At 27.6% G+C, this 15,009-nt stretch overlaps 1 protein-coding gene across 2 annotated transcripts in view; it reads right to left on the minus strand.

Moving 5' to 3' along the window:
• Nucleotides 1-921: 921 nt before the first annotated feature.
• Nucleotides 922-15,009, minus strand: part of LOC107455687 (histone-lysine N-methyltransferase E(z)) — a 30,332-nt gene continuing 16,244 nt past the window's right edge. For both annotated transcript variants that reach the window (XM_043038793.2, XM_043038794.2), the window contains exons 11-18: nt 11,058-11,224; nt 10,712-10,973; nt 9,686-9,799; nt 7,723-7,784; nt 7,359-7,454; nt 5,281-5,362; nt 3,561-3,726; nt 922-1,418 (exon numbers count right to left, since the gene is read on the minus strand). In XM_043038793.2, the coding sequence (XP_042894727.1) occupies nt 1,358-1,418; nt 3,561-3,726; nt 5,281-5,362; nt 7,359-7,454; nt 7,723-7,784; nt 9,686-9,799; nt 10,712-10,973; nt 11,058-11,224 (1,010 nt within the window). In that variant the 3' untranslated portion in view covers nt 922-1,357. The remainder of the gene's footprint in view (nt 1,419-3,560; nt 3,727-5,280; nt 5,363-7,358; nt 7,455-7,722; nt 7,785-9,685; nt 9,800-10,711; nt 10,974-11,057; nt 11,225-15,009) is intronic.

Genomic DNA, 15,009 nt, shown 5'->3' on the forward strand with positions numbered 1-15,009 from the left:
ACATAATACTTTAAATCATGTTCAGGAAAAAAACTGGGAATAAGAAAAATTGAGATAATTTTTTTCAAGAGAGTATTTAAAAAAATATAACACAGTGAAAACTTTTAAAACATATTAAAAAGCTAGAAATTTAAATAACTTTTTATTTTATCTTTCTTTGTCTTTATTTTTCTTCTAATCTCTCACAAGCTTTACACCTATGCCAAATTTCCTTGAGGCATTGTAGCTATTGTTTTAACTAGCAAACACAATAACTTTCAACTTAAAATAACATTTGACTTTAACATTAACTTAAAATTTTGTGGAGTTAGAAATTTTTATTAAGTTTTCAAAGTTTAGAATTTTCACCTTCCGATTTTTTCAGCTTGTAGACTTACACACCTGACATACCAGAAATTTGCCATCTTAAAAAAATTAGGTGTCCGAATTATACACCAAGATATAACGTAAATACACAGTTTCCTAATTCTAATATTTTTTGTTTAAACGTCAAAAATGATTATAAAAAATGTATTGACTGTTTGTGTGTCTGTTAAAATAATACCACTCGATTTCTGCCTTTTTTAAAAGAATGATTTTCCCAAGTAGTAGTGAAATTAAAAATCGTAATTGAGAAATCAATCTATCATCTCAAATATTAAAATAAAACCTTTAAAAAAAATCTGCTGGAATTAGAAGCTATGGTGCGTTTTTTAATATGACCACATTACATGAAGCCTTTCCAATAACTCATACAACAAAAATCTGATTTGATAAATGTCTAAATCCTCTTTACAAATTAACAAATAGTAGCAATTATGCTCATTTTTTGTTTAGATGGCTCAGGTTGTTACAAAGAGTGTCAGCGGATTATAGTATGATATGTCGACAGCAACAGGTAAAAAAACTAACACAGTCAAATTATAAATTATAGCAATAACATTACTCTATTTACAATTTAATGACATTACAATAGTGACTTCACTACAAATATTATTTAGAGTTTGTTAACAATAATAAAAAACAGTGAGTTTCTTAAAAAGTCCACCAGCACAATAATAAAATAAACAAAAGTGATTTTTGCAAACTTTAGTCTTTTTACTGAAGTTTGACATTTCATTGAATTATTAACAAACTTTTGTTTTGCATTAAATGAAATAGTTTTAAGAATAACTTTTTATTTGTTGAAGTCCTACATTTTAACACATGAACTTTTGTTTTATATACCATGAACAGTTGCACAAGAACTTTCTCAAAGAGTTTTCTACAGAGTTTATGAACATTTCAGTACATATTTTAATTGCCAATGAATGATGAAAAATTACAACACAACAAGGCAGTTATCAAACTCAACTTCCACAATGCATTTCTTCAAATGTTACTGAAATTCACATTCTCTCTCTATTCCCACGAATTTCAACTGTTCTGTAGGACCATACCTAAAATACAAAATTATCAAATTAGTCCAGGAAAAAAATTTTTAGTACACCTGTTTTATTTTGAATACACCTACATAAAACACTCCTAAACTTAAAGTTCAATGTAGTAAAAAACACCAATTTTCTTTTAAAGAGACGAAATGAAATAACTAATAACTTTGAAGAAAGAAATAAGTTTTTTAGTTACTATTTTTTAAATATATTTTCTTAATTAAAATGTACGCAACATACAATTTTTCCTGCTTTAACTAGAGAAAACAGTATTTAATTTGCAGATTCATTTCTTTGCTATGCCCGAACACTTGATAATCACTAGGAGAACTGATATGCAGCATTATTTATTATGATATTAGTTGCCTTAAGTTTATAACTTTTGTGAGAAAACTTGCATCTTTTATAGTTCCCTAAGTATCCCAGTTTTTGTAAGGACTAATCTAATAAAAACAGATTGTATAACAATATTTGACAGCATACGTATCAAGTATAATTTTTTTGAAAACATCTTTCATTTTTTCTCCAAACATCTTTATGCATTTCAGCTATAAAATTTCATTTGTTATTAACAACTTAAATTTTTTTTTCTTTGAATCTGGCCACCTAATCTACTTTTGTACAATGTGGGGAAAAAAACAGTCATATTTTTAGACATTGATTATCTGTATTTTTTTTACCAGTGACTTTTTCCAGTTCATTTTAATTTTGGTTGCAGTTAGAAGAGAATGAAATTTTGGAGTATAAAATTTAATTTTTTGGAGAAAAATTCCTTAAATTACAAGAGAAACATTCTGAAAAATTGCTACAAACAGCAACACAGCATGTCAGTTAAGCAAACACGAGAGTAATATTGGTGAACAAAAACCATTAATAACGAAATTATTATTTTTTCAAGAATACTCAATTTTTTAAAAGTTAGTTCTAAATATTTTGAATTTTCTCTAAGGCATATAAGCCATGTTCATCATACTGATAATATTTTTCTATCTGTAGAAGTGTCAAGTAAAATTATGAAATTCTAGGGAAATTAAAATAACAAAGGATAATTTGTTAATTGAAAATTTTCTTTTTAACCCACTGGCGGTTAAGGACATGGGCAAAATTGAGAGAATGTTTCTCCCCTACACACAGTTCCCCTATCAGTTAACATGGGAAAACCGGTTTTGTTATGCAGAGAAGACTGCAGGTTAAAATGCGACTTTTTAACGTGCAGAACCGTCAGTGGGTTAAAAGATAAATTATTTAAAGTTTAAACTCATTGACCAATGGACTGATCCTGACAGTGATGTCAGCCTAAGGTACAAGGTGTCTTTACATCTCTGACATACTGATAACGTTCGACCTGAGTGAGTTTCAAGCTGCCACTGGGGATCAAACCAAAGTCCCTCATAATGACAATTGCAACTCAGAATGGAAATATTTGCACAAAATTTTTACAGAACAAACGACGTCCACAAAGATTGAGAAGAAAATAAATCACAAATTATAAAGCAACTAGGAGATGTTAGTATTCTTTGCAAATTTAATTTACTACTTTTAATTTGTGGTTACAAAAAGTTTCATCTCATATTTAGATGCTCGTGTCACTTTATTATTAAACATATAATTTATATAAAATATGATGTAAACTGTCCAAAATAAAACTATCACAAACATTTTATGTCTTTTCATAATTTTTTTCAAGAACAGAATAATCACAAAAAATATAGAAACATAGCTCATAATGGAATGTGGGTGAAAAAGAAGCAATCTGCACAATTGATGATAAATCCCCCAAAAAAAGAAAAGAAAAAATCCAGATTTGCAGTTTAACTGGCTGTCTTTCACTTGCTTTTCACTTGAATTAACTTTTCACTTGAATTAAAAAGTGAGCAGAGAGAAATTTGTCAATATTGACAAATCTAAACTATTATTGTTAATAGATTACCATTATTCATCCTAAAAAGTTTACATACAGATTTAATAAAAACTGAGAAGTAATGAAACATATTAATACTTGGGGATTTAACATAAGTTTGAAACAAGAGTGCGACAAGTTTCTCCATTGCAGCATCCTAGTAACGAACAGTGATGTAGAATTGTTAAAATACCTGAAGTCCTTACATGTTTACAGTTATTTGATGATGAATATTAAAATATTTTACAAACCTGTAATCAAAGAAAAGTTCTTCCCCAGTTTGGATGGCTCTTTTAGCAAATATACCAATACGGTGGTCACCATTTACCATCATAACTTTAGCATAACAGTTAGGATTGATGGAGTGGTTAGCAAAACGTATTTTATTTCCTTTACGTGTAGCATCAACCACAAAGTCTGAAAGACATTCAGGAAATGTTAAAATTAATTAAAAACACATTAAGCATATATATAGCAAAAAATATCATGCATTATTTCAAAGCTTTTTCTTCAAGAAGTTAGTAAAGGAAAATGGAGCGACTTCAGATATTTTTATTTATACACTGCATAGTGATACAGAGTGACAATTATTGAGCTGTATATATATACAGTCAAACCCCGCTATAGTGAACCTTCAAGGGACCGAAATTTCGGTTCACTATAACCGGGAGTTCACTATATCCGTTACGCAGGCAATTTCACTAATAGTTCCCAAACTCCTCCCTTTTATTACATTATATTCATATAAATGACTGAAAAATATTATGTATTAGCAAAAAATGTGTTATTTTCCATCACTCTTCGTCTTACGTACAAATAAAAATTAGTAATCTTTAGCTGATGAGCAATCCTCAACACCAGATATGGAAGCACTTCCCGACTCTCAGATACGTTTNATATATAGATATATATATATATATATATATATATATATATATATCAGGGGTCTGTCTAGGTTTTTCTGAGAGGTACCTATTTTGTGAAAATTTAGATATAATTTGTGAAAATTAAAAATTATATTAATAAATCAGCACAAAAATATGGATTTATCGTTTCTTACGGGATACAAAATTAAAATTTTAATAAAAAGTATTTTGTGAAACTTCAGTTTTCCCTAAAGTTGAATTTGTGAAGGTATCGCTAAACGGTAGTTAATTTGGCCGGGACAGACCCCTGTATATATATACACACACACATGTGTTGATAACTTTCGCTCAGCTGACCACCTAACCATAACATCTGCTCCTGCACAAGGTCAAGAAACTGAGATAGGCACAGTAGGCCTTATCCCTCTTTGGGCTGTCGCACCACTGAGTTTAGTTTAGATTCAATTCTGTGGAGTAATATAAAAGTAAAAGTTTATATAAATATTCTTCTGAGCATCGCTAAACTCTATTTTGCCATCATCAAAAAGACAAATGATTTCTCCACACTTCAGCAAGTTTTGTAGAATTTTGCTATTTGTTGGCAACACATCATAGCCATTATTGATTGCAAACATATCAAACAGCCCTAAAACTAATTTTGAATATCTGTAGTTTCTCAGTGCACAAATAGAACTTTGTAAAGTTTACATTATACCATTAACATTTTTAGAATTATTTTAAAAAAATACAGATTGCTTTAAAAGTTTTAAATAAAACCCTTATTTTAAGATTTAAAAAAAATCCAAAGACTGGATATATAACAACAGGCAGAAAAAAACTACAAGTAGACTAAATAAAAGAGTAAAAAATTATATTGATTTAAATTATTGGAAATTTTCAGTTGCTTGATAAAACAAAGTAATATATGAATCACAAGTGTATTTTTTTTTATACTTGGAACTTACTTGGAACAACATAATAATAAAGATTTTTTGGTAAATTTCTACATTTACAATACATTTGCAATTCCATAATTTTAACGAAGATTTATTTATCATTTGGAAATGTTATTTTGTTCAGTCAAATCAGAAATAACCCCACTTACCATTATTTAAGTTAAACAAAAAGGAGCACATGTATTTGTCATAAACTTTTCCTCTTCTGTCTGCTTCATCTTGAGATATTATCTAGTAAACAAATTAATTACTAGTAACTAAAAGTCATTTAAAATAAGTACCACATCGTAAAAGGAGACATAATTGGCATTTAAAATAAAAAAAAATTCTCAAAAGAACTTTACAACATTAAAACTTTTAATATAGTTAAGGCATTATTTTACAAAATACTTAAATAGTTCATGAGAAATCAAATTTTAAATATAAGACTTTTTTAAAATTCGAATTTTCAAGACCTTTTCAACCAATTCCATTCAAATTCTGGATTTTGACTTATAAAAATTCTTAAAAATGATGCTAAAATTGGTATCTGTATTATTAAATAAACTAATAAAAAATAATTATTAAAAATTATTTCTCACATGGTATTATCTTTCAATAAACAAATTTTATAAATTTGCACAAAAACTACTAAATTCTTTTAGAAAATTCTCAAACATCAAAATAAACATTAAGGGGTGAATGCTCTCCAGACCAAACTATTGAGACTATACTTCTCACATTGTATTTTGAGGGTCAGGAATTCAAATCTATTGTAAAAAAAGGCGACGTAACAAATAGTGATTTGGCCAAATAGCTGAATATTTGCAAAAAAACAAAGCCAAATACGGAATATCCGGCCGAATAGTTATTTATAGCTTTATACTTAAATCCTATGGCAGAATCTTTTTTCGACATTTTTTGCAACAAACTTCCCTAGCACTAATATTTTTCAGCTAGACACTTTTAATATCAATTACTAATTTAAAGAAAAAGAAATCTACATCATATGGAATAAAATTGTATATCATTTTATTTTAACTGTGAATGTAATATGTTTCTTATTCTAGTATTATTCATGTATATTAGCCATGCATTAGTATTACTCATAAGTTTTTTATTCTAGTATTATTATTATCCCAGCATTTTTGCATTTTGTAGTTGGAGAAACGTACTAGCTATTTGCTTTTCCGAATTTTGTAAATCATTAAATTAAACAAAAAAATTATAAATCGTTAAACCTTGACAGCAACTACAGAAAAAAAAGTCAAAGACCAATTATAACAACAGCCAAAAAAAAACTGTTAAGGAAAGAAAACCTGATAGAAGTAAATACTAAAAAAAAAATAATTAAAAAAAAAAAAACGTCAAAAGTAAATACTCAAATTCGAGAATCGAATTTCCCACACCGTCTGAAATATATCGGGATATTTAAAAACCACATGAAAATCAATATAAAAAATTGAAAAAAACAACAACAATACAAATATCACTTGGACTTACGATGCTATTGACGCAAATTGAGCTTGTCGAAAAGTGGCTATTTAAACACGCAATTCAAATTTCACATGACAAATACCGGAAATTTAAAACCCACACAAAAATCAGTAGCCCCAGCCAAAACTGTCAAAAAGTAGGAAAAAAAAACCTAATCAAATCGTTACATTCAAAGTAAATAATAAAATGCATGATTAGAGTTTTGCGAGTAATAAAATTTTATAAATAAAATATGAGAAATTTTTTTTCAAGTTGAAAATTCACCGTAAAAACAATTGAACCACCTCATGGAATAACTATGAGGGTGTCAAAGAGTGATTGATTAAATGCTTGATTTGAACTTAGTGTGAGCAATATCATAATAAAAATACTGAATTGATTTAATTTCTACCAAGTTAAAAAGAAACATATAAAAAAGAAATGTACCACAATGATTAATTAAGTCATTTGCTGAATATTCGTTACATTCCTAGTAAAAAAGCGTATGATTACTCAGAGAAATGACATTTTTGTGTCTGATTTCGTAATGTAATTTAAAAGATTGTCTACACTGATTAACTTGCATATCTGAGATCACCTCTTCAAACCATTAAGATTGAGTGCTATTACGTGAAGATAGGATCAATAGATCAAAAGTTATTCATGGTGGTTATTTGTTTTTTGCGTTAAGTATAGATTAAAAGATTAATCATTAATAGGTTAAAATTATTTGAAAATCCAGTACTTCGTAAGTATTTAAAAATTATTATACCTCTCCACAATATTCAGATATAAATTCATTCTTTTGGGCAGTATCTTTCAAGAATATTCCCCATCCAGCAACATCTGATGGAGCCATTAAAAGATGCTAGAGAGAAAGCATGTTAAATTAGAAAGAATTCCTTTCGATAAAAACTTGATAATAATAAAATAAAGTGAAGCATTTATAAGAATGAGTTAAAGTAGATGCATTAAAAATTATTTTGCAATAAGTATTTAAACAAGCGTAATTGATAAAAGTATTTTTTTAAAAACATTTGCATTAATTTAGTTTGTTGCACGTACATCTAACAACATAAAATTCAAAACTAACAAAAAATACAAACATAAAATATTATTTTAAAGTATACACTTACTTTTCTTAATCCTCTCTGAACAGAAACATTTCTACATGATATGTTTCGAACATCAAACTGATCTAAAACAGAAAATAACTAAGTTGAGAGAAAAATTTTTAGAAAATAAGCAATATAATATCAACTTTTTTTGTTATGAGTTTAAAAATGCCTCATTATATTCTGTTATGCCATTTACTAAGCATTTTAAATTTCAATATGGACACATCTTGTCATAAAAGGTATAGAACACTTGATATAATGATATAAGGTTTGAGAGATACTGGCTACCCTATAGACATTCTCCACTCCAATCCTAGAAATTACAGTAATTAGCTTTCACTTTAGACCAGTCGGAAAAACTACATTATTTTTGTAGGTTACTACAGCCACTTTGTTACAAATGCAGTTAACTACAACTACTTTTTATAAATGTAGTAACTACAAACTACTTTGGAATTCTAGTAACTACTTCACTCTTTAAAGAGACGAACTTTGTTGATGAACTTAATTTACACCTATATTCAAAATGGTTTTGAATAAGAAATTGGCTTACATTAAACATAAGGAAATATTTATTAATTTTTACAAGAGCTAATTCCTTTTTACAAAACAATTCTTTTGAATTTGTTCATTTAATCTTCAGCATTTTGTGCCTGTTTCGACAGCGAATATTCAATTTATAAAATGCGAAATTATAAAATAATTGCAACTTTTTAATTGTTTAAGGCTATTTTATTTCCTCTAAGAAATTAAGAACATCAAAAATGTGTTACATTACTTTGAAATAACATTGTTTCCAGTGTGTGCATTTGCATGTGAAAGTGTGATCAAAGTGATTAATTATTAGTTTAAATATAAGTTATACGTGATTTTAAATATGTAATCTCTGTTAAAGCTCAGCTGGAGCCACAAGGTCATTTTCATTGAATCCATTGACAAACCCACTAAGATTTGTACTCATCAAATTCAGAAAATTAAATGCATTAGAACTGTATTTCTTTTCTAAACCAACGTTAAAAGTAGTTGTCAGAAATCGCTAAAAACTATTATTTTCTTTGTATCGCACTCATCCCTACACTATATTTTTTTAAAAAGTAGCAGACTACACAACAAAAAAAAGTAGCATCTACAGTAGTTTCACTACTTGTAGTGCATTACTTCGGAGAACTGCTCTAGACTGATCCCAAGAAAGACTAAGAGAAAGAACAAAGGACTAAGAGATAGAACTTCAAGTGCAATTTTTCCTAAACTTATATTTACGCTAATATTAAAGGCTAATAAAATATTTTTAAACGAGTAAGAGGGAAAGAGGTTTATGATTAGGTTTAGGCAGTGTTTAATTCCTCTTATTTTTAAAATTTTCTTAATCCTGTGTACAATACACAATATACCCTTAACTGAAAAAATAGAATTTAAAAGATAAAACCAGTACACAAAACTGAAAATAAAATATCCATAATACGCAACTGAATGAAGAACTTCTATCCATACATGTTGAATGAAAATTGCATTTATTTTATAGAGAACTAAATAATTAACCATCTGATATTTTAAAATTAAGATTTACTTAAAACTTACTAGGTTTTCCAAAAATGACAAACAATTGGAAAAATCAATTAAAGAAAATTGATGCATGATTTAGTGTGTTTTGCTTAGGGAATAAACTATTTATTCTGATCAAATTTCAAAATGAATTATCTGCAATTTCAAAGCCAGGCACCAGGAAAAAAAAAAAAAAAATTCATTGACTTTACAAATTTTTGGTCATTTTTAGTACACCAGGTACGTGTAATTTTTCAGTGCATGTGAGTTTTAACAGTGGCAAATACAACATAATTATACTGTTGCAGAATATCCATGTAATACTGTTGCAGAATATTATTCAGGTAATAATTGATATAATTGCTTCCAATTCAATCAACAGAAAATAAGAAAAATAACTGGGGGGAAAAAAATTATAAAAAAAAGAAGATATATTCACCAGAGCCACAAGTCTGACATAAGTCGGGGTCACATTCTCTGACGGCTAAATAACAAGGGCATTGTTTAGTGTTACACTGAGCTTTACACCGACAGCCTGGAAATCTTTGCTGGCCTGGAAACATTAAAAACAGAATTCATAAACAAATACCAATAAAATTCATTAAATAATACAGTAGAACCTCGATTAATTGAACCTGTTTCTGTAGACAACTGAAGTTGATAGCAACATTTTTATTTGACACGCACGTCCATTTTCCCCCCTGCTTTTAATTTTAGCATTAAGCAGCAATATTTCAGGTATACAAATAGATTTTAGAAGAAAAAAATAACACTCTTTGTACTATATTTACTACATAGAATTGATCATTTTATGTTCCAACAGGAAGTAATTCATTAGCCACCTGGTTGAAGAAGTTGGTTGATTAAGTTTTGCTGAAGAAAACATTTGAATACTCAACACTCCATTACATCATTCTTGCTATAAATTTTAGTAAAATCATCATGGTTTTAATTTTTGCTAAAAGGGAGCATGTTAGGTTATCTGAGCAAGGAAACTATATCGAAGAGTAAATGTAATGGGGGGAAGGCCTTTACAAAGGATTATAAATATCTTTCAAAAATTAAGGAACTCAACTAATACAAATAATTTACTAAAAAGAGAGTGAGAAGGAGTTTTTTAATCTGGGATTATAGTGTAAGCAAAATTTTCAAAACAGACCTCTGTATACTTGTTTGAGGAAAAAACATTTGTTAAAAGTTTATATAGAAATTAAATATCATGTAACATGGTATTTAATTTTAATATGAAGATATTATTAAGAAAAACTAGGTTTTTAGAGTTTATTGATAAACATATATTAAAAAAGCTATGCGTACCTTTATAATCTGAATATTTCAGCAATATTTAAACAAAATGAGTCGGGATATAAATTTTCACCTCTAACTTTATAACTTTTAATAATTAAGGTCCTACTGTATCTAAAAATACATCATGTATTGCAAAGAGGAAAAAAAAAATACTTACAATCAGAGCTACAATGGCAAAATTTTTCACAAAAATTCTGAGCCATAACACATGGACATGACAAATCACAAGGTTGACCAGGATGATCACATGGGGTGTAATTATATACATGGTTAGAAGAAGAGTCCTTTTTAAAATGTATTTTACGGCAATGCATCGACCACAGTCTCTGTTTCTTCTTCTTCTTTCGAGGTGGTGTATTATCTAAAGTGTTTTCTTCTGGGTGGTAATCAGCAAGCTCTTTCTGAGCAAAAGCATAAGTCTGTAATAAAATATTATCAGAAAAATCAACATTAAATTATACCTTCATAAAGTTTAAAGCTCATAACATTCTTAAAAAAATTACCTGAGCACAGGTCTTATCTCGTAGCATTTGGGCAATAGCGCAATAATTGCCTATAAAAACTTTCCATAGAACTCTAAACAATGATTGTTCAGCTCCAGACCAAGTTGTTTCAAGATCCTTTAAATTTGATTTACTTGATATGGTGTGGTTAAGGATATTGAAGTTTCCTACAAAAATAAGTAACGATAAAAATAAAATATTCTGAAAGAAATACTAATACAGTGACCTCACACTTATGCACCATCTCTTTTATGTGCCTTTTTTATTTATACAATGATTTATACAGATCCCAACTTATTATATAGGAAATTATTGTTTGTTTATGCATCACTCTGAAAATAAATATTTCAATTATACACTGAAATTTTTCTTAGAATAGCAAGTTTTTAATTTGTTTCATTAAATAGAAATAAAATCAGATTTTTTTTTCTTTTTAGAAAAAAGTTTTTGGATTAAAATATGAAGCAAATAAATAATCTTTGTTACTGATAAAAAGAAATATGCTGCAGGATGCAATGCAATAGTTCAATTTTCCCTTTGCAATCTTTTCACCTTTGTTGTTTCTAGAAAGACATTTTTTGAAAGACAGTTTTGAAAAGGGTTGTCTTATCTGCTACACCACCCCCATCGGCAAGTCGAAAAAATCTTGCTTTTACAAAAGCCAGCCAGTCTACGGATATCTGTCAAAGTTTGCTCTAATAAAAGTAGCGTTTTTTCCTGCACTGTATGAGAAGGCTACAGCCTTTGAGTTTAGTTATAATCCTATGCTTAAAAGTGCACGCCAGGAAAATTTTGATTCGTTGATATCTTGCCCAAATTAGAAATAGACAAATCATCTGCAACCAATGAAAAAATTTAAATTTTTGTTGCAATGAATAAGGTATGAGCAGCATAAAGAAGTATTGAATTTTCTAGCACAAAGAATTGCATCAAAACAGCAAGATTTATATTTTCTGATGACAATGAATATAGTGCTCAAATCATCAAAGTTTAAGAAAAGTAGGATGTCGATCTTAGTGATGACGAATGGCAAACATCGCCAATGAAATGGCTCATGATATCGTGGATGATTATAATGTCGAAGATGATGAAAAAGCTCCTCTAAATTATACAATAGCGTCAGGAAATTTAGACACTATTTACTATTATTTGCTGTTTAATTCAGCTACTCCAAATTCTATTTTCTTATTTGCTTGAATTAAAAAAAAAGAAAAAAACTTTCTTACACATTCGTCGACAAAAACCTATTATGGAATATTTTGTAAGAAAATTAATTATTTGGTACGTTAAATTTTTTTTTGCTTTGTATAGTCTTAGTAAATACCAAACCATTATAGATTTTAACATTTACTATTAAGAAACACTTTTATTCACTTTCACATTGCAATTTAAGTTGTATTTTAGAATTACAAATAGGTATTTTATTTATATGTCTCTTTCACTTATGCACTTTTTTCTGTTGGTCCCTTAGGCCGGAGTATAAGTGAGAGTTCACTGTATTTTTTTAAATCCAAAATCCTCCAATAAGATAAAAAATTACACGAATTTAGTTATAAAGAAAATTAAACAGTATGATTATATTATCTAATATTTACTTTAAAGCAACATATAAACTGAAATACAATTTATAAACTAAAGCCTATACTCAATACATCTATAATTTATATAATGGATATAGTATCTAAATACATTTAACTGCAAAAAATATAAATCAAAGTTTATGCAGTCATTTTTCTTTCATAATTTTGTAAAGAAAGAAAACTAATCAATCAAAACAAAAATAATAAATAAAAAAATTTGTAGATAAAAATGCCAAATAACTAGCTAATTCACATCATCATTAAAGTCAGATTTAAACAAGCTTAATATATTTCATTACTTAGATAATATTTTGAGATTTTTAAGTAAGACCATGTAGTTAATGTTTATATTTTTGTTACAGTAAAAAATCTTATTACATCAAATATTAAAAGTTATTTTTTAAAAAAACAAACAAAGATTTACAGTGGAAAACTAAGAATGAAGTATAAAAGTAATATTCTATAACAGTTATGTATCTGTATCAATTATTATACTAGCTGAATACTCACCCTCCACACAGGATTAAGGAAAGGAAACAATAAATAAATCAGTACTGAAAAACACTACAAAATCAATCACTAAACTGAAAGACATGTACCAACATAGCTAAAATAATTCTAATATTTATTATTACATTTTATCCTTCATTTTAGTAGTATATCTTATAAAAATAAAGATTAACTGTTTTCAATATCATGTAGCATGAAGCTGTTACTCCAAGCCAACTCATGATAGTCAAAATTTACCACAATCAAGTAGTTTTTTTCAATACTCATGCCTTTCAGAATGACGCAAAAACCTCTTTCAATAGTATCTATATGAAAACTGTATATTAATGAAACAGTTTTAATAAGTACAAAATAAACCAATAGTATACATTGTACCCGTATTAGTATATTTGGTACTGATCAGAACTACATCAATTACCATTATAACAGTAACACTTATTACCAAAATTAATTAAGTATCATTGGCTTCAAAAATAGACTGACAATTTTTTACATTTTTCCCAAATGAATTAGTAGTATTTCCACATTCATTTTGCTTTATAGTACATAATTTATTTTTTATTTCAACTACCAAAATTAATTTCTTAATTACTACTTAAAGCATCATTCACAACAAAAATGGCAAGACGATTTTTTTACTTTTCAATTAAACGAGTCAGAACCATTTCTTTGTTAATTTTATTTTTTAGAATATAGCTTATTTTCTTTGTTTCAATTAGTACCTATTATCAAAATTAATTAAGCATCAATATTTGTAAGGCAATTTTTTAAGCTCCTTCTAAATAACTTTTCAGTATTTCTACATTAATTTAGCTTTATAGTACATCGCTTAGTTTTTTTTAAATTTCAATAAGTACATTTTATAGAAATTAATCAGGCATCGAGCATAATATTTTTCGATTCTCCTAAAGGAATCAGTATTCCATTGATTATGGTTTTTAATACATAACAAATATTTTTCATTTCAAATACTGTTGCCATTAAATTTTATAGAAACCCCTTTTTACAGCGTCACTATAAAAAAATAATTGTTTCAGATAGTTTGAGAAATACTAATTTGCTGACATAATCCGATAGTGCTACCATATTTATTTTGGTCATTGACAAGACAATTAAATATTAACAAACCTACAATAAACTCTTCTTTTTAACTAGAGCTATAAGATAGAAAACATCACTGATGTTATCTTTAAAATATATATATAAAAAAATATCAAAATCGTTTGTAGTAAATTTTTATCAATGGCTGGTTTTAAACCAATCAGAAAATCAAAATTTTTAAAATGTTTCTTATGAACTACTTAATTTAAATTTTTTAAGGATTTTTAGATTTGGGGGCTAAAATTGCTATTTTTCCCACAATTCAAATTTCAGGACACTAGCATAAGTGGTACTGGAGTTGTAAAAGAGACTTACTACACCAACAAACTCTTTATTTTATATTATAGGCAACACCATAACAAAACCTGTTACTTTTAGGCTTTCTACTTGTTACTTTTAAGAGGTAAAATTCATTCCATTCTAGTCATATTGATGGGTGACACTTTGTAAAATTAAAAGACTGAACATTTTACCATAAAATTGTTTAATGTGGCCTACAGGCAGTAACTAAAATTGTAATTTTTTTTATTGTTATTATTAAATATACTTAATTGGTAAAGGTATGTCACTTCTATTTGGGCAAAAAGAAAAACCTAAATAAATTCATATTACAAATGAGAATTAGAGAATGATCTCCCAGCAAAATATTTTAGAACTTTAAATTATTTGTTGATCCCCAAGTTTAGTAATACTGTACCCTAAAGTAATTGAATGACTTAAATCAAATTGCTGTAAATGTATAAAGATATAAATGTATAAAG

Source organism: Parasteatoda tepidariorum, chromosome 1 (genome assembly GCF_043381705.1).
Source record: "Parasteatoda tepidariorum isolate YZ-2023 chromosome 1, CAS_Ptep_4.0, whole genome shotgun sequence".
In the NCBI taxonomy this organism is placed as follows: Eukaryota; Metazoa; Arthropoda; class Arachnida; order Araneae; family Theridiidae; genus Parasteatoda; species Parasteatoda tepidariorum.